The following is a 21414-nucleotide window of genomic DNA, read 5'->3' on the forward strand; positions in this document are numbered from 1 at the left end:
TACACATGGGGAATGGTGAGGAGGGAGGTTTATTGTACATAGGATGGCTAGGAAGGAACTCTTTGAGGAGATGATATTTGAATAAAGTTCTGAGCAAAATGGGGAAGCTGGTCATGAAAAAATCAGGGAAAACACACCAGGCAAAGAAAGGTGAAAGCAGAACTCCTACAGGTGGAATGAGGTGGGTGTGTTTGAAGACAAGCAAGAAGTGGAGAGGCCAGGCAGTGGTGGTTGGTGAGATCAGAGCCTTAGGCAGAGAGAGATCATGTAGGGCCTGTGGGCCATGATGAGAAGCTGAAGTTCTGCTGTAAGTTTGGTGGAAAAGCACCGCAGAGTTTTAACAGGAAGAATTGTGCTCTTTATGTTTTCAAAAGAACACTCTGTCTGCTGTGTGAAGAGTAGACTGCAGAGGCCTAGGGACCTAGTGTGCTGCGATTCATGGGGTCACAATGAGTCGGACATGACTGAGCGACTGAACTGAACTGAACTGAGGGCAAGCAAGACATCTAGTTAAAGGTGTTTACATGATAAAGACAGAAATGTGTACAGATGGTCTCTGACCTAGGATGCTTTGACTTATTTTGACTTTATGATGGTACAAAAGTGATGCACTTTCAGTAGAAACTGTACTGCCAGTTTTGAATTCTGATCTTTTCCCATGCTAACCATATGTTCTTGCATGATGCTGGGTAGTGGCAGCAAGTCAGCTCTTGGTCAGCCCCATGATCTTGAGGGCAAACAACTGATATACTTACAATCATTCTGTACCCAGACAACCATTCTGTTTTTTCGGTTTCAGTACAGTGTTCAATTGCATTACAGGAGATAGTCAACACTTTATTTTAAGATAGGATTTGCATTAGATTATTTGCCCAACCGTAGACTAATATAAGTGTTCTGAGCCTGTTTAAGTTTGGCTACGCTACTTTATGATGTTCAGGAGGTTAGGTGTATTAAACATACTTCAACTCATGATGAGTTTACTGGGAAGTAGCCCATCGTCAGCTGAAGAAGACCTGTATTGCAAAGATAGAGACGGCTGCTGGGAAAAGAAGGATGATATTATTGGTCAAATGGGAGGCTTGTTTGGACTCAAGACTAGCCACATGTGCTTTGCAGACAGTAGCTGCTCAATAAATGCTCATGACTTGTCCACATAAAATACTGCACCTGTGCTGCTATAGAAAGCAAATCCACTGGATGCACTGAACTCCTCAATGAAAAACTGAGACAGGGAAATATGCTCATCAGTGTTCAGGGACTTGTTTCCATGTTTCCAGTACAGCATTAGATCCTCCTCATTGTAGGCATCTAAGACAAGAAAATAACATCCCTGCAATTAGAATGAGCTCCAGTAAGTTCCATGAGGTCCATGATGGTGTTTTATAAAATTCTGTATCCCCAGGATCTGGTCCAATGTCATGGTTCTGAAATATATGTTTGCCAAAAGACTGATAATACCCATATCATAAAAAAAAAAAAAGCAAAAAAAAAAAAACCAACCTCCCCAAGTTAGACCCTGATTACTGACAGAGTGTGGTTGGGTTTTCTCATGCCCACATGATGCTTTAAAAATCTCCAAACAGCTGCTCCCCTGTCTGTGTGCACTGTGATGTCACAGCACCGCCCCTCACTCACAGGCCTGATGCCGAGGCTTTAGGCCTCAAACTTGGGTTTTGTGACCCTCTTGGATGAAATTGCAAAGTGAGCTGGGCTTGTAGAAAATTTTCTTATAAGATCAAATAGTATGATAGAGAGTTTCCAATGGGTTTGGGGAGAATTGTCTCTGTGGGAGACACCCATTGAGATTCCCAGCACTTTACCTGCATCATGAAAAATTGCAGTCAAGTTTTAATAAGTCATGTCAAAAATAGCTGGGGAGGGGGTGTGGATCTAAGTAATTGACAGGGTTCTGGCTCAGATGCCGTTTGACAGGGCTTTAACTGGGTGATCTAAATCTAGAGCTGGGTTTTTCTGGGGAAATGAGGTATACTTAATGGAAGGTTGGGATTCATATGAGAACATAAATGGCAGAGTTTTCTAAATTTGCCACTCTATGTTAATAACATTAGCAAGAATACACATTTTTTGGGAGTTATTCCTTTAAAATCATTGTGGAAACTGCAGAATATGTAGTTACTAAAGCATTTTTTTCTCGACTCTTTTATCTTCTCATCTGCAAGACAATTTGCCATCATCATTCTTACCAAAAAGACCAACCAACCAACCAACCAATAAGCTTTTTTGGATAAACATATTTGCTGCTGCTAAGTCATTTCAGTCGTGTCTGACTCTGTGCAACCCCATAGATGGCAGCCCACCAGGCTCCCCCATCCCTGGGATTCTCCAGGCAAGAACAGTGGAGTGGGTTGCCATTTCCTTCTCCAATGCATGAAAGTGAAAAGTGAAAGTGAAGTCGCTCAGTCGTGTCCGACTCCCAGTGACCCCATGGACTGCAGCCTTCCAGGCTCTTCTGTCCGTGGGATTTTCCAGGCAAGAGTACTGGAGTGGAGTGCCATTGCCTTCTCCGAAACATATTTAACTTATATCAAAATGTTCACATGCTTGTTAAGAGTCTGTTTATATACTGCAAGTATGTGATGGTGTGTTCAGACCACGGGTACTCACTCCATTGGGAGGTTACACTTACAGCTTTCCAGTTCAAGGGAACAATTTTGAGTGTCAAGAGGAAACCTGCTGAAATCCATAAAGCACATTGCTGAAACAGTTATCCTATAGGAAGAATAAGAAAAAGAAAACTGCAGGTCATTTCACCACACGGTCAAATAAGTAATGTAGCTTAAAGCTATCTAACACTCTGCCTGTTTTGTGCACCTTTCAAGAATAATGCCAAACAGGTGTCACCATCTTCTACCCAAGTAGCCCATAAGGAAGCAAACCCAGGAAGGTGGGTGATTGCTTAAGACCCAGAGTTAATGAGTGAATTCCTGCTGTAAGAATTGCTTCTGATCTCACTATTTCCTGGTCAGCTTCCTCTATACTTTCTGGCTCGGATGTCTTCAGAAAAACACACTTCAAAGCGAGAAGACTTTAAATAGACTTAAATATTTTCTGCTTTTTGGAAGGTTCAAACTTAAATAGTTTCCAGTAATAAAGAGCTGGACTGGTGGTAATAAAAAACCTATGAGTAAAGGTTTCCTTCACAAAGCAAGTTTACCTGAGGAAATTATCTTTGCAGGAGTGAGTGGAAAGCCTGCAGCATTTTCAGTTAGAGATCTGTGCGCACAATGCATAATTCAGGTGCTATTAAGTCAAAGGGCTTACATACTGATGAGGGCTGTTCTTCCCATTTTATGTCCTCCTAGCTTTTCCTGGCTTCAGGCAGAGGCTGCTGAACTGTGGTACCCACAAAAGCAGATCAGAGGTTCATAAAAGGCCCCTGAGCAGGTCTGCAAAAAACAAAGGCAACAGCTGCTCCTACCCATGGCACCCCTCAGTTAATCAGAGGGGGAAAACCATTTTATCTGCTGTGCTTTGAATTGTACTGTCAGTAGTCATGCAGGAAAATGCCAAGCCAGGGAGGGGTCTGGATAACCTTGCGACACAAAACATACTCATTTTGGCATCTTCCTGGTACTTTAAAAAAGGACTTCTGAAGTCTTTCAGTCTCCTTCCTTCAGAGTACACATAAATAAATTAACAGCCAAGGAGATTAGGTAGACAGTGTTAAGGAAAAAATTATTCACGACACTTGTTTAAAAAATGCAAAGTAGACTCTATTTAGGAGAGCTACTATAATTTTTTTTTTGTAATTGGGAAGAGAGATTGGGATCAATTCCAAACATAACAACTGGGATTTATAGCAAAGGAACAAGGAGGCCAGGATGGGGGGTGTGCAAGTCAGTGGATGGAAAATTACTAAGAGGAAACATAAGGGATTGGGGGAAACTGGCTAAATGGACCTAACAAACAGAATTCTTGCTGAAGGAGGGCCAGGGTGGTCAGCTGTCAGCTGGGGGCTGGAGAGGTGGATGAGGAACCTTATCAGACATGGAGGGTGATCAGATATTGAGGATGGGGGACTCTGGCTAAACTGACTATGCAGAGACAGAAACAGAAGCTCAAAATCGGGGCCAATGTGAGAAGACAGTTCAGAGGACACTGAGTAGAATTTGGCCAAGGAGAGACTCTTTGTCAGTAGATGGTGTCAGAACCAAGCCTGAAACCAGGTGACCTGGCTCTGGGCTTGGACTGGCTCTGTTGTCAGCTGAAAGGGCAGTGCAGACAACAATTCTGAGTCCTTCTGTGTTCGGAGATCTCCAGACCAACCTCAGGTTCAATGTTTCATTAGAAGGACTTATAGAACTCATCAAAGCTCTTATACTAACAGCTAATCATTTATTGCAATGAAAGGATACCAGTTAAAATCAACAATGAAATTAAGATGCACAGGGCAGGTTCCAGGAAAAACCAGGAGCAAGTTTCCAGTTGTCCTGTTCTAGTAGATAGGGCTTTATGGACAGTGCTTACTTCTCCTAACAATGACATATGACCACATGCATGGAGTATTGTCAACCAGGGAAGCTACATGAGCCCAGGGGTTCAAAGCATTAATTGCGGGTTGGTCACATAGCCATGGCTGATCTTTAGCCCCTCCAGAGGTCAAGTTGATACCATGTGGCTCAGGGTCTTTGGATAAACAAAGACATACTTATCAGGCAGGATATTCCAAGGACTTGTAGGTTATTTCCCAGGAGCCAGGCAAGAGCCAAATCTTTCTTTGGAATGTGCAGGGTAAGGACAATTCACTGAGCTACTTCTCCAGTGGATATCCCCTCATCAAAAAAATTAATTTACAACAGTTGATTTCTTGGCCAGATGCTGCTGTTCAGCTGCTGATTTCTACTAAGCCTTGATTCCAGTACTTGTTAGCGTTCTAGGTTACCTTTGATGTGAAAGTTCTTATGGAAAGTGGTACTTTCCTCTCATTTCATTTTTTTAAAAAACACTGATAGCTTTTTATAAAATGTCCGGTAACAGAATCTTTGTACTAGAGCAAGCAAGGTGTTTTTAATGAGTAAAAAGAACATATTTTCACTGTAAGCAATTACCATAAACTTGGCGGTTTAAAAGAACAGAAATGTATTCTCTCACAGTTCTGGAGGCCAGAAGTCTGAAATGAGCATCACTGGACTGAAACCAAGGTGTCAGAAAGACCCTGCCTCCTCCCGAAACTCAAGGGTGAGAGTCATCCTCTGCTTCTTACAGCTCCCGGAAGTCGCCAGCTTTCCTGGGCTGGTGGTTGCGCACTCCAGTCTCCGTCTTCACCATCACACTACTTCCTACTCTTCCATGTGTGTTAAATCCTCCCCTGCCTTTCTCTTACAAGGACACTGATGATTGCATTCAGTCCAACCCAGATAGCCCAGAATAATTTCCTTGTCTCAAGACCCTTCATTTAATCATATCTGTGTAATTTTCCCCCACTCCCCAATAAAGTCACCTTCCTAGGTTCCAGAGATTAGGACATGGATATCCTCTGGAGAGCTAACTTCTTTTTCAATTTACTACTGAATCTTTCTGGGATTTCTAAGACATTTGAAAAAATGAATTTCTTGGGTTTACCAAACATTTTTAAGATTACCTATGGTAGGTCAGTCAGTAAGCACTGGACTCATTAGGCTAAAAAAAAAATGTTATAGTAAAGATGGAGGGATATTATAGCATAGTGTCTGAACAAATATTTTATTAAATTTTTTGATATCCAACAGAATACAGAACTCCTATTTATCATTTGGATAGGTCCATTAGCACAGATCAAATATTTTAAATTAAAATTTTGCTTTTCATTTTCAACAAGTTTTAAATGAAGAAATTAGGGGTAACGTGCATGATGACTGTATCTTCATGTGAAGAGTGAAGGACATACTTAACAAAATTATTTAGTTAATCCAAGATTCCAAGACTGCTTGGTGGGGTGCAGGGTAGGGTGGCATCGGTGAGGAGGAAAAGCAGTTTGGGTACCTATAAAAAACTGTGGGTTAGACTCTTAAGGCTATCCATAATTCAGCTCCATTTTGTCCAACCTTATTTCCTATTATTCTCCAGTATATGCCCAGAGTGGGTACAGTTAGATTAGGAAATCATTCTTTAAAACCCGGGAGTTAGGGGCTTCCCTAGTGGTCCAGTGGTTAAGAATCCACCTTGCATTGCAAGGGACACTGGCTTGCCGGGAGCCAGTGTGAGGAACTCCGCCCTGGGCAAAGGTCACGAGGAAGGAGGCTCGGCATACGCAAAGGCAGGGTCGAGCCTCAGGAAACCTCCTGTTCCCGAGCATCTACCCCCAGAACCAGAGTGCCTACTTTACTGTTTTATGCTCTCACCTATACCTCTGACTTTATGGGGGGCTGAACCCCATTACCTCTCTCGAAGAAGGAGTTAACTTACAGCTCCAAGTCAATAAAAATTCCTGGGCGTGACAAGAGTGTTTCAACTTACGAACTCCTCTGAAGGTTATCTAGCCTGCCTGTACAGGTTCGTCTGGCCACATGTGATTGTTTACAGCCTCCCAACCGTGAGAGGCATGAGATGTTTTAGACTTACTAAAGGCAGATTCTTTCTGGGAAGTTAGAAATTATTAGTATAGTGGGTTGGTTAGGAATTATACTGGTAAAGGGTTTTTCATTTGTTGTGCCAATAATTGCTGCTAATTCCCTGCTGTGGATGTGACAAGGGTGTCTCAGGTCAAACCTCTCTGCTGACAGACTAGTTTGTGCGACAGGGTTATCCACGCTCCTGCCACTAAGCACATGATTGTTTACTACCTCTCAACCATAAACGGCACAGAGAGCTTGGAGTATTTTGACAGTCTTAATTAGCATAGGGCTTTTCTCGTTGAGTCAATGATTGCCGCCAGGCCTCCATATCCTTAGGCACCTGGGAATATATTAATCAATGTATTTGGAATATAGAAAAGGAAATATAGTAGTTTTTGATGTTAGCAATACTAGACTTTTTGAGTTAATGAATTTTCTCTTTTGTTATAGATCACTGTACTTTGTTATAAATCACTGTGTCCTTGCTATGTAAAAATGTGACTTTATCACTATCTTAAGACTAAATAGATCTTAAGGGGAATGTTGGTGAAGGGTTTTCATGTGTTGGGCTGATGTTTGCTGCTAAATCTCCATATTCCCTGCCCTTATAATGAATATAACTAGCATATAGGAGAAATAAGTATTAACCTTTAAGATTAATCATGTTAACCTTAGGTTAAATAAATTCCTTTCTTAGTTGTAACCCACTACACCCTCACCCTATAAGAATGCAACTTTATCTGGTACCTTCAGAGGGTGGCACCTGGTTTAAGAAAAAACACCCTCGGAAAAAATAAGTTTTTGGTTATCAGAAAGAAAGGATCATAAAATATCAGCAGATCTCATGGTGAGAAGATGATGTAAAACCCCTAAGACCTTTTTTTCATACATTTATGTGAAGCACCTGATTTTGATAAAGGTCAGGACTGCTGATCCCCACGTGACTCTGTATTCATCCCTATGTATAACAAAAGGTATATAAGCAAACCTAAAAAATAAAGAAATCAGATCAGTTTCTGGAAAGACTGATTCCCCCGTGTCTTTTCTTTCTTGCTCCCTGCTTTTCTGGCTGAATTCCCATCTGGAATGTGGGTACTCACCAAGCCTGCTAATTCTGCCTGAGCTTCCAAGATTGGACCGAGGAGGCCTCAGTGCCTCCTCTCCTTCAGGAGAATGGAAAGATGCCTGTGGCCTACGTAGGTGGTGATTGGTATTCCACGTAAACCAAGTTATTCAGCCTCTTTTCCTCCACTAATTTTCCTACTACACTATCCGTTTCTAATCTCTCTCTATATCTGTAATTAAATAAGTTTTTTCCTAGGACGCTGATTCCGTCCCCACCTTCAAATTACCCGGGATCCACCGGGGCTGGACCCCGAGACTGGCTCAATCCCTGGTGCAGGAAGAGTCCACATATCTTGGAGCAACTAAGCCTGTGTGCCACAACTACCGAGCCCACGTGCTGCAGCTTCTGAAGTCCACAGTCCTAGAGCCCGTGCTCTGGAACAAGAGAAGCTGCCGCAGTGAGAAGCTTGCATACCATGGTGAAAAGCAGTCCTGCTCTCCGCAACTAGAGAAAGCCCGCATGCGTTTACAAAGACCCACCACAGCCAATGAATAAAGAAATAAACCTTAAAAAGAATAAACAAAATGCTAATTATTAAAAGTCATTACAGAAACAAAACCTGGGAGTTAGAATCAGGAAAGAAGTCACATCTTCTGCTTGTGTCTGAAGCACCAGCATTACTAAACACAGCAATATTGGGAGTTCAGCCTGCAGTGAGCCCCCCTAGTGTTGGTGTAGATGGTGCGGTGCAAGGGAGCCCAAGGCAGGAGACAGCCCTCCTCACCTGACACTGAAGAGGACGTTTCCATCGGGGTGGACACGCAGCATGATGTTCTCCACAGTTGTGTCATGGATGAAGGATCTCTTAGAATGGACAAAGAAGATATCAGGCACCCAAATCTTCTCGATTAATCTATGATCAAAAGTCATACTTTTGTTGGTCTTGCTGGGAAAGGCGAGCCTTTCATCTTTCCAATAATGCCTGAGATAAAAAGTCATTGTAAAGTCCTAGGCAGGGAGAAAAAGAGACAAGTCAAGGCCAGCAGAAATATGATTCAGGATGACCAGTCAGCACTATCAGTCTCCATTGGTTTCCACAGGTGTTAACGGCCTGTGCCTGAATGGCTTATATTATATCTTCAGGTAGATTCAGAATGAAGCTACTGAGCTTCCATCACAGAGCCTCTCCTCCCTGGACTCTGGTGAATGCTGAAAGTTTCTGAAAATCATCAAGTATTCAAGTTGCTGAGGGGAAACAGGTTATAAGTGGGACGCATTTCTACCTGAGCACTCTGGTAAATCACCTAAGATGATCTCAGAAGAGAGGGACCTGAAACTTCATGGTCTGGTATTTCATTTTGATTTTTTTTTTTCTGGTACTTTAGTTTGCTTTTTCTCTCACTGTAAATAAATATTCACTTTTATGATTGATTTTATACCCATATATTTCTACTGTTTTTGTTAAGCAGTCCTCCCCAAGTTGAATAAACGTACAGTCCTATAAGAACCTGAACACATTTATTGGAGTTTTTAAGCATTTTAATGGAAAGCATGTTGTCAGAGGGGCTTCCCTGGTGGCTCAGTGGTAAAGAATCCTCCTGCAGTGCAGGAGATGTGGGTCAATCCCTGGATCGATAAGATACCCTGGAGAAGGGAATGGTACCCCATTCCAGTATTCGTGCCTGGAGAATCCCATGGAGAGAGGAGCCTGGTGGGCTATAGTCCCTGGGGTTGCAAAAGAGTCAGACCCAACTGAGCCACTAAACAACAGCAATGTTGACAGAGGTCCTGAGAAAGAGATGGTGATCTTCAGCTTGAGACACAGAACAAATACCAAGAAATGGTGGTGCTGGAATTGTAGTGTGCCAAAAATCACTTGTGCATTTGTTAATATGACACATCCCCCAGAAGCTAGTTCTCAGAGATTCTGATCCGGTATGACTCAGAATTTTAAATTGTTTATATGCATTCCAGTTGTAAGGAGGCAAGGATAAGGGGGAAAAGTTAGATTAACATTATTTTAGCAGAAAAAAATTTGCTTTATCAATTATTTGAGTTTTGTTTGGCTCTCAGGTATGAGTATTTTGTTTGTTTGAATAGAAATCCTCCTATCTTCACCTAAGTTATAGGATGTAGGCAATGACAATGTGTCATTCAAATTTTTCTTGAAATAACACATATAATAGAACTTCAACATGTATTACTCCAGCGAAGGACACATATCAGCAAACCACAAACAAGTCATCAAGTAATGATGAGCTCATTTGTTTTTCTTAGGATCAGAATAGAGGTACATTGTATTATTGCTCTGGGTTAATCTGGGAGCACCAGCCCTGTGTAATTTTGAATTAGGGCAAGAGTGAATAAATACAGTGGTTCATTCATTACCATAACACCTCTCCACAGGGAATCCTGTGGGTTACTGCATGGATTGCTTTAATAAGCATATATTTGTGTTTAGATGCTCAGCCTGATCTGAAGGGCACTGGGCAAACACTGAGCCTATGAAGTCAAATGGCAGACCCTGGCACAGGTCAGTGATACACCAGCATCACCACTACTTGGCACTCTCATGGGAAGCAGGCTGAATTGCCCACTGGGAGGAGAGCCGGACAAAACTAAAGAGATTGAAAGTGATTTCAGGGTGAAATAAGGGAGGGTTGGAAAATGATAAATGATAAGCAAAAGAAGCCAACACTGGGGATCACTTGATTGGGCATGGAGAATGCAGACCAGTTTTTTGCTGATACTGAGTACCAAGGTTCAAGTCACATAGCTAAGTATATCCTGTCCTTTGGGACACTGTAAAGCCAATAGAAGAAAAGGAGAAGAGAAAGAAAGGAATGAGAATTATAATCCAGGGCAGAGATAATAGCTAGAAAAGAATAAAGCAACTTCAACTTTATTAAGCAAAGCAGGAAAAATAAATAACATCCATAATTAAGATGATTTATTAAAACATCAGTGATTTGACACTACTGAGAATCTATCCATTCAGAAAAAAGCATCTCAAGGAGAAACTTACCATGTCGACCTCTGAAATGCTGTCAATACTTTCAACCTGGACATCTATACCCACTGGCACTGGAGACCCTTCAGAAAGAAGAATGAGAATATAGTGAGGAATCAGGATTATTTTTGGAAACATTTAAAGTGGAGAGAGATCAATGCTGCTTTTCAAGTTTTAATGATAAATTTCTCACTTATCTATTGATATATTATTACATATTCAAGGAGCAGGCTTGCATGAAGTTCATGGTTTTGGCAAATGTGGGAGCCTTTCCTCTCTTGCCTAAAAATCAGTCTCTTCCACGTGGGCAGGCTAGAGGGACACACTGACAACAGTGCTACCCAGGGATGCTGCACATTCAGAAATGTCCCTTCCTAGATAAACAGAGACCATAACTTGCATTTGGGGCAAAGCAAACATCCTTAGAAATGTGAATGCTGAGAGTATTCTGAAAATCAGAATGGGAGGAACTTCAGACAGGCAAGTTCTAGATTTGTGTGCAGTTGGGTCTCACAGAATCAGCCTTAGGTGCCCAGAGAACAAACTGAGACCAAGACAGTCCCTTGTTACAGTCTACAGAGGGTTTCGTCTGTTCTTGTGTGAGGGGATGCTGATGCTACTAACTGCATTATTTAGTACTGTGTATGAAATGTGATGCATATATGCGTGTGTGTACAGTCGTATCCAACTCTGCAACTCCATGGACTGTAGCCCGCCAGGCTCCTCTGTCCATGGGATTATCCAGACAAGAATACTGGGTAGCCATTCCATTCTCCAGGGGATCTTCCCAACCCAGGGATTGAACTGGGGTCTCCTGCACTGCAGATGGATTCTCTTACCATCCAAGCCACCAGGGAAGCCCCAATATAATACATTATAAAACAAGACCTGCCTCACCAGTCCCTGTGCACCATCTATGCCTACTCCCCCCCCCCCCCCATTAATTGGCTGACATTCAGTTCAGTTCAGTTGCTCAGTCATGTCTGACTCTGCAACCCCATGAACTGCAGCACGCCAGGCCTTCCTGTCCATCACCAGCTCCAGAGTCCACCCAAACCCATGTCAATTGAGTCGGTGATGCCATCCAACCATCTCATCCTCTGTTGTCTTCTTCTCCTCCTGCCTTCAATCTTTCCCAGCATCAGAGTCTTTTCAAATGAGTCAGCTCTTCACATCAGGTGGGCAAAGTATTGGAGTTTCAGCTTTAGCATCAGTCCTTCCAATGAACACCCAGGACTGATCTCCTTTAGGATGGACTGGTTGGATCTCCTTGCAGTCCAAGGGACTCTCAAGAGTCTTCTCCAACACCATAGTTCAAAAGCATCAGTTCTTCAGCACTCAGCTTTCTTTATAGTCCAACTCTCACATCCATACATGACTACTGGAAAAGCCATAGCCTTGACTAGATGGATCTTTATTGACAATGTAATATCTCTGCTTTTTATGCTGTCTAGGTTGGTCATAACTTTCCTTTCAAGGAGTAAACGTCTTTTAATTTCACGACTGCAATCACCATCTGCAGTAATTTTGGAGCCCAGGAAAATAAAGTCAGCCACTGTTTCCACTGTCTCCCCATTTATTTGCCATGAAGTGATGAGACCAGATGCCATGATCTTAGTTTTCTGAATGTTGAGCTTTAAGCCAACTTTTTCACTCTCCTCTTTCACTTTCGTCAAGAGGCTCTTTAGTTCTTCTTCGTGGCTGACATTACCTTCACTTTATCTACACAGATTCCCTCTTTTATAAATCGAAACCCTCGATATCATTCCTTACTTACAAGGATTTCAACTAGCCAGGCATTGGCCTGTCACTAGAATATATTTCTGTTTCAGGCTGTAGGAATACCTTACTTGCATCTGAACTGCTAACTACTTCCTGCCATATTGGACCAATCACTTCCAATAGTATTAATAATGACAATTCTATTAAAATATTGTTTAATGATAATTATGATTAAGCACTAACTTGGGAACAGCTCAGTATTATCCCTTTATCAGATTTAGCTCTGATGCTTTTATTTTGTTTTGCCTTTTTTCTTTAACTGACGTGTCTCTGCGTAGTCACTTCAGTCATGTCCAGCTCTTTGCATCCTTGTGGACTGTAGCCCTCCAGGCTCATCTGTCCATGGAATTTGCCAGGCAAGTGGGATGAAGTGGGATGCCATGTCTTCCTTCAGGGGATCTTCCCAATCCTGGGATCGAACCCACATCTTCTGCATTGCAGATGAATTCCTTACCACTGAGTCACTGGAAAAGCCCTCTTCAACTGGTAGAGCTATCAAAATATACACTTCATACAAAGATCTCACCCCTAGCCCTGTCTGGCCTTTCAGGATGAGTAATTCCTCCCACTAACTCCAATACTCCAAAGGACTGAAAAGATGGGAGAGGCCTTGGAGAGGGAACAGAACATCCTGGAGAAAATTTTGGCATTAGAGTCCTGACCAGAGCTTGAATCCAGCTCCATGACTCACATGAGAACTAGGGTCAGTAAAATGTCTAAGCTTAGGGTCCTCAACTATCAGATCCAGTAGTAGTCTCACCAAGGAGACTTATGTAAAGACTAGAAATAATACAGTTGATAAACTTAGTGGATACTCAATAAATAGCATAGCACACATGTCATTGTTACTGTAATTCAGCAGATTTACAGAGGATGACATAGTTGGATGGTATCACCTACTGGATGGACATGAATTTGAGCAAGCTCTGGGGGTTGGTGATGGACAGGGAAGCCTGGTGTGCTGCAGTCCATGGAGTTGCAAAGAGTCGGACATGACTAAGCAACTGAACTGAACTGAATTCAGCAAAAATGTGAATCTATTCCTCAGACTGCAGACCACAATTTCCAGTCTTACATTCAAACATTGAAACAATCAGCCCATTCTTCACTAAAGAATGATCCAGTGCTTCTCATACAGTGTTTATTTTATGACAAAGTGTGAGCACAACTTGGATTCAGGATGTTTATGACTTGTAAGTAGGACCCAGTTACTGATGAGTATCTCTGCAAGCCAGGGCAGTCTTCTAACACCACCATACAAGGACATTCGTGCCACCACTGGACAAGCACTGGGCCCTCAGGGTTGTCTGAAGGCTGGACTGACAGCGGGGTAAAAACATGGCTTGTCCATTAGGAATGGTTCCTAAATATGTCTTAGATTTCTTCTTTCCTCTCTCCCATTTATTCTATTTTTGTCAGGATGAGCTCTTTCATCTCAAAGGAAAGTATTTGTCCTCAGATGCTATCTGACCTCATTTTTGTCTCCTTTGCATTTGATGCCCAAATGCATCTTCTCCTGGGTCCAGGACTGTAAACTCTGCTCTGACATTCTGAGGACAGAGTGGAGGATGAGGGTGAGTAAAAGCAAGATGCAAAATCATAGAATTTGGGAGCTTCTTAAAAGCTCCAAAAATCATTCTTTTTTGCAAAATAGGAGCTGAGTCTCAGAGAAAAGGTGATAATAAAGCAAAAAGATTAAAAACTATGAAATTTGTAACCATATAAACCTGAGTTTAACCTTCTGTAATCCTTAACTCCTCTAAGCCTCAGTTTTTGCTCATCTGTAAAATAGGGGACATACATATACGGTCTGTGCCTAATGGGGTTGCTGTGAAACTAAATAAAAAAATGCATATCAAGTCCTTAGCCTAACCTAACGTTAAATGTCTTAACCAACTTATTCAGTATATAGTAATGTGTGATACAGAGAACATGAATAATACCAGTTTCATAAATGCTCTTATTAATTCTCTATATAAAGCATTTGGAATATAGCAAAAATTAAATAACTATTAGGTATTACAATTAGGTGTTGATTTCCCAGGATCACTAACTAGGTAGTAGCAGAGACATTTATACTGCCATGTATATTATACTATATTATATCATACATATAAAAATCATCAATCTTACTTTTATGCATGCTGGAATAAGGGGATCTAAATAAAAGTTATTCATCTTATTTGTGTATTACATTTAAAATACTTGATATATATATATCATGTTATCATTACAGCCACTTTGTTAGTTAGGTGCTGCTGCTGCTGCTAAGTCGCTTCAGTCGTGTCCGACTCTGTGTGACCCCATAGACGGCAGCCCACCAGGCTCCCCCGTCCCTGGGATTCTCCAGGCAAGAACACTGGAGTGGGTTGCCATTTCCTTCTCCAGTACATGAAAGTGAAAAGTGAAAGTGAAGACGCTCAGTCGTGTCCGACCCTCAGCGACCCCATGGACTGCAGCCTACCAGGCTCCTCTGTCCACGGGATTTTCCAGGCAGGACTACTGGAGTGGGGAGCCATTGCCTTCTCCATGTTAGTTAGCTAGGTAGAACCAATTTAGCTCCATTTGACATATGAGGGAACTCATGCCCAGCAAGGTTGAAGACCTTGCCTGAAAGCTAGAGCTGGTTAATGCAGGAATACAGCCAGTTCCCCCTGGCTCCCAATCTGGTCCTCCTGTTTGACAAGCAAAGCCTACACAAGTGGCTTTTACAACTTCAGCTTTTGTTTTAACTCAGTAGCCAGTATCTAGATGCTGAATTGATTTCACTTTAAAGAAACAAAGAAATCATCATCTATACAACTAAAACAGAAAAAGCCCTTAGTTATGGGAGATGTAAAGGGTAGGGAAAGCATAAATAAAGAAAATGAGCTGCAATTTATAACCCAAGTTAAACAAAAGGCTCCCTTAAATTTATATCCTCCTGTTTCCACATAATGAGTCAATTAATCTTCTAATGCTTTATAAAAGTAAAAAACACTGCAGTAGCAGCTGGTTTTAATGTTAAAGCTAATTAGGAAAACATTAAGGCAAGAGAAGTGCTGAAGTTACATTTAGCACAAGAGGAAAGAAGAATGTGTGTGTGCTGTGTTATGGACAAGTATAAAGAAAGAGAAGATAAATTTAAGCCTGTCTTTTACATCCTGCAGCTTGAGTTTCCCAGGAAAGCAGGCTTGAGAGAATGGAGAATGGGCCACCGGTATAAAAAGCTGTTCTAACCAAGACAAGAGAAGGTTAAGGACTATATTTCACAGAGCTACCAGACTGACACTTCTGACTGAATTTATGGATTTTTTCTGCCTGAACTGACTGAATACCCAAGCCACTTGGATACCATTTAGCCCCAGTCCATGACTGTCAGAAAAATTTCTTAATCGTGGGATGATTTGCCACCTGCCACTAAGCAGTACATTTCCATTGCATTTTTAATGACCCCACAAAGTAGCCTCAGGAAAAAAAAAATTGTTTTAAAAATTCTTAACACGTATCCCTAACAGATCAAGAGAAGTGGAAATTTAAGATCAATATTATGTTTTTCTGGGGGATGGGGGTGATACAGAGGAGAGAGAAAGAAGGCATAAATGTTTTAAGAGAAAAGCTTTGGATCAGCTCTTGGTAATTTATGACAGTGCTTCTCAAATTGTAAAGTTATAGTTGAATCACCTGGGGATCTTGTTAAAATGCAGATTTTTATTCAGAAAGCCTGGGGTGGGGCCTGATCTTCTGCATTTCTAACTAATTCCCAAGCGATTCTGCAGCTGGTCCTTGGAACACTTTGAGTTACAAAGTGTAGAGTGCTTGTTTCAAGGTCCAAATTCAAGGGCATCAATTTTTCTCTTAATCTCTCTGGCTTTCAGTGGTCTAAAATAAACCCATAAAACCCTTTCCTCTAGGATAGGAATTCATTAAATTGACGAACCTAACCTAACAGGAATTAGGGCAGCTTTTTGAATTCGTATAGAAGGGAATACATCATTTTGGGCTGCTAATCACTACTCCAGAGAGGCCAGTTCCAAGCTATTCCTGTGCGTCTGGAGCCCCCTAATGGCTCCAAGCACCCACAGCTGGTCAAGTTTACATTCAAACAAAAGTTCTCCAGCTAAATTGTGGGAGGGGAAAGATTTTAGAGACTCTTTAGAATCGTGGGGACCAATGTCCAGAATACCTGCCTAACAGTTGCAGAGTATATTATCCAAACTTTGGGCAAATTGTGTTGGGGGAAATAAACTATCTGTTGGGAATGGCAGTTAAGAGTACATCTTCAGGAGAACTATGGTAAGGATGACACATCTAAGTAGTGATGTAAAAAAAAAGTTATAAAACAGATATAGGAGTAAAAAAAAAAAGCATACATCTTTGAACCTGACTGATTTTGAGTCTTCTAAAAATCTTAAATTAGGTTCAATAAATGTGACAAATGCTCCTGAAAAGCAAAATATTATCAGTTCAGTTCAGTTCATTCGCTCAGTCGTGTCCGACTCTTTGTGACCCCATGAATCACAGCACACCAGGCCTCCCTGTCCATCACCAACTCCTGGAGATCACTCAAACTCATGTCAGTCGAGTTGGTGATGCCATCCAGCCATCTCATCCTCTGTTGTCCCTTTCTCCTCTTGCCCCCAATCCCTCCCAGTATCAAGGTCTTTTCCAAAGAGTCAACTCTTCGCATGAGGTGGCCAAAGTATTGGAGTTTCAGCTTCAGCATCAGTCCTTCCAATGAACACCCGGGACTGATCTCCTTTAGGATGGGCTGGTTGGATCTTCTTGCAGTCCAAGGAACTCTCAAGAGTATTCTCCAACACCACAGTTCAAAAGCATCAATTCTTCAGCGCTCAGCTTTCTTCACAGTCCAACTCTGACATCCATACATGACTACTGGAAAAACCATAGCCTTGACTAGATGGACCTTTGTTGGCAAAGTAATGTCTCTGCTTTTGTATATGCTATCTAGGTTGGTCATAACTTTCCTTCCAAGGAGTAAGCGTCTTTTAATTTCATGGCTGCAATCACCATCTGCAGTGATTTTGGAGCCCCCAAAAATAAAGTCAGCCACTGTTTCCACTGTTTCCCCATCTATTTGCCATGAAGTGATGGGACCAGATGCCATGATCTTCGTTTTCTGAATGTTGAGCTTTAAGCCAACTTTTTCACTCTCCTCTTTCACTTTATTCAGGAAGCTTTTTGTTTAAATGTGATTCTCAGACCGGCAGAATCAACATCACCAAGAAATGTATAAGACATGAGAATTGGTGACCCCACTCAAATCTACTGAATCAAAGCCTCTGTGGGTGAGGCCTGTGATCTGGGGGCTAAGGAGCCCCTGGGGACTCTGACACCTGCTGAAACTTGCATCATCAACCTGATAAAGGGCTTCCTGGTGGCTCAGACAGTAAAGAATCTGCCTGCAGTGTGGGAGACCTGGGTTTGATCCCTGGGTTGAGAAGATCCCCTGGAGGAAGGCATGGAAACCCACTTGAGTATTCTTCTCTGGATGGACAGAGGAGCCTGGCAGGCCACAGTCCATGGGGTTGCAAAGAGTTGGACATGACTGAGCAATTAAGCACACACACACCCCGTAATAAAATCACAACCAGACCCTTAGAATTGCAACCCAATGGATTCCAGAAAATTAAAGAACAAAACCCAAACAATCCTTAACGTAAGAGTTACCTGATGTACTTTTACATTTCACCAGTTAACACATTAGTTTCCTGTGGTACCCACCTGTGCGCTGTGCTTCCCTTTGTCACAACCACAATATGATGAGTATCGAGTTCTTCCCACGGACGCCAAGTACTTGAAGTGTTAATTATCAAAAAGTGGTACCTATTCTACTTCTCTTACCTCCACGTCTCTAGCATGAAAAGTTGTCAGCTCAGGAAATTATGGGTGTGGGAGACCTTAGGTCAGGAGCGGGAGAGTCAGGATGCATTTAGCTCTAAGGTAGAGAGCACAGCTCAACTGGGTGATTTTACCACACCCTGTGTATCTTTGAAAAGCTTGGTACCCCCAGGGATGCAACTGTATGCACAAGAAACAATCTGACAGGAGGAAAGGCTTTTTTCCAAGTAATAGAGCCTCCTACTATGGTTTGCTTCTGTTCTCCTTACCAGTCGTTGCATCTTGGTTCTACCACATTACTTTTTCATGGCCTTGAGAACATTTCTTAATTTCTCTAAGCTCTAATTTCCACATTGTAATATTAGGGTTGTAACACCTACTTCATAGGGTCACTGCAAGCATGGAATGAGACAGTGCGTTAAAGGGCTTAGCACAGTGCCTGGCACTCCAACATTTCAATCAACTTTTATTGCTAGGTGCAATTAAAAGAAATACCCTCCGCAGAGGTGGTTCACAGGGAGTCATGGCACTTGGCAGACTAGTTCTTCAACAAAAGTCAGGCGTTCCAGCTCATAAGCATGTTTCACAAGATTTTATGAATACCATCATATAACTCAATAGATTTTGATTAAAACAATATGCTGTATGGGCAAGATATATACATTCACTATTTTTGAACATGTATTATTTTTTGAACAAACCTTTTATGATAATGTATATAGTAAACAATGGGTCATTTTGGTTAATTTAAACTGCATAAATTATCAATTACTCTTATTCAAGAGACGATCATTGTAAAAGGTCTTCTTTGTTTCTTTCTTTGTTAAACTGATGGTATTGTGTTTTGGTCTTAATGGCTTCAAATTTTCAACTTAGTTTTGACAATGCAATGGATTATAACACAGGAGTTTTGTGAAGATAGTGCTCACCTCCAAATCCAGGTCTCATTGCAAAATCATGGTCCTCTATGTGGAGGATTTGCTTATATTTCAGGGGCCACACTTTGGTACTGTCTTCCTTCCTCATTCTACTTTCTTGTTTGCTGGACCTCCAAGGGAGAAAATTGTTTTTGAGATACATGTGCTTCTGGATATTTTGATTTAGTTTAGCTTTCTGTGCTCAACATGGTATGCTCCAAAATATACATATAAAGCTTATTTTCTCAGTTCATGTTACATACAGACAAAGATCAACCAACACTGACTCTTTCTTTCACAAGGGTGGGACGGGTAAGGTAAAGTACCTTGAATGACACACTTGAGTGTGGATGTGGTCCTGACAATGTGGTTTTTAGTAGGGAAACCTGGTCACTAGCACCTGGGTGGAGATGATCAACATTCAGATCCATGGACCCCAACCCAGATCAACTAAACCAGAACCAGAGGACACAGGGCCTGGGAATCTGCATTCAAAGTGGTACCTGAGTGATTCTTGGAGTCACAGAAGTTAAACTACCTCTTGCACTAAGATAATGTTAAGAAAAAACAAAACGAAAGACCTGAAAATTGTAAACTGATGAAAACAGTGTTTTACAAAATGTGCAAAAAGTATAGGTGCTGCTTCGGATTCGAGGAAGAATCCCTGTAGTAGATTCTGGAACTGAGGGAGGGCTATGGGCATGGAGAGGAATCCCAGGGGAAAATGGGTGATCTGATAGTTGACTGGACCTGAGATTGGTCCCGTGGTGAAGCAGGCACACTTCCTACGGCCAAGGCAAAGTGGGTGGCCTCTCCGGTGTGTGTGGAGACCTGACCTGGGAGCGAAGCCCGTAGCTCCCTTGCTCTGAACTCAGGCAAGTTGCTGGGTCTCCCTGACTCATTTCCTGTGCCACATACTTCCCAGACATGTTCTAACTCTGTAAGTGACATGCAGCCGACTTCTTGTCCCAGGTGCCTGAGACCTTGCTCAGTCCCTCTTCCAGAAGAACATTCCTGGGTCTCCTGGTGTCTCAGTGGTAAAGAGTCCGCCTGCCAATGCAGGAGACACAGGTTCCATCCCTGGTCCGGGAAGATCCCACATGCCGTGGGGCAACGAAGCCATGCACAGCTATTGTGCACGGAGCGTGGCAACTGCAACAAGGGAAGCCACCGAAATGAGAAGCTTGCAGCTGGAGAGTAAGCTGGCTCGCTGCAATTAGAGAGAGCCCACATAGCAACGAAGACCCAGCACAGCCATAAATAAATAAATGCAATTGTTTTTTTAAAAAGAACATTCCTGCCACCATCACTGTCATCGCCAGCAGCAGCAACAACACAAGACGCTGAGGGCTCTGCTAGGCAAGTTCTAGTTACTCTTTCTTGATTGGCTTTTGCTTTGATACATGTCTTCTTCAGGAAATACACATCAATTTTTAACATAATACTTGTGGACACAATTTCTTAACTTAATACTTTGATGGTGAGAATCACATCCTGAAGCAGCTGGTTTAAGAAATATGTCCAGGTTTATGGGCTCCGGAGAGCACCCACTCTGATCTTTAAGTACAGACGTTTCTGGCTGAAATCCTCAGAGATTTATGTATGCATTTTTGCCATTGATAGAAATAGGAAAGTTGGAAGAACAAATCTGATTTTGTGTAGAAGACAAATGAGTTTGATTTTAAATACAAGTCATTTTATCCTATGAATAACTGACACAGAGAACTATTTCTTCCAAGGATCTCTTAACTAGAAAACCTCTTTCAAGGAGCTAGAATGATCCATTGATTGCACAAGTAATAGCAGCTAGTTTTTATTAAATGCCTGTTGTGTTCCAGGCCCCCTACCACATGGTTTGTAAGTACTATATTCTTTGGTATGAATCTCAATTACCAGGTTTGCTGGGCTCCATGCCCAGAGTTTCTAATTCCATAGTTTTAGGGTATGAGAATTTGCATTTATAACAATTTCTCAGGAGAACTACCGGTCTGGAAAATAATAGATGTTTTATAAAAGCTAACTGGTTATTATTTTAAGAAAAATTAGAATGTTACCTTGGGTGGAAATTCATGGAAATTTGTGAACTTCTTTAGTAATATGACACAACGGTAATCTCTAGTACTCTTTTCAAAAGCATAGCCCTCCAGAGATTGGAAGGGATGAATCTTAATTAAGAATCCCCAGAATACCCATCTCAGAACTTCCATCCAGAGGAACAAAAAAATTAAAAAATTAAAAATA

At 41.8% G+C, this 21414-nt stretch overlaps 1 protein-coding gene across 1 annotated transcript in view; it reads right to left on the bottom strand.

Annotated features, from left to right (window-relative positions):
• The window catches only part of GABRR3 (gamma-aminobutyric acid type A receptor subunit rho3), a 46669-nt gene that overhangs the window by 18367 nt on the left and 6888 nt on the right, over positions 1-21414 (bottom strand). The window contains exons 2-6 of the mRNA XM_069572656.1: positions 19186-19298; positions 10649-10716; positions 8408-8631; positions 2651-2733; positions 1171-1311 (exon numbers count right to left, since the gene is read on the bottom strand). Of these exons, the coding sequence (XP_069428757.1) occupies positions 1171-1311; positions 2651-2733; positions 8408-8631; positions 10649-10716; positions 19186-19298 (629 nt within the window). The remainder of the gene's footprint in view (positions 1-1170; positions 1312-2650; positions 2734-8407; positions 8632-10648; positions 10717-19185; positions 19299-21414) is intronic.

The sequence above is a fragment of the Ovis canadensis genome, chromosome 1, assembly GCF_042477335.2.
Source record: "Ovis canadensis isolate MfBH-ARS-UI-01 breed Bighorn chromosome 1, ARS-UI_OviCan_v2, whole genome shotgun sequence".
Classification (NCBI taxonomy): Eukaryota; Metazoa; Chordata; class Mammalia; order Artiodactyla; family Bovidae; genus Ovis; species Ovis canadensis.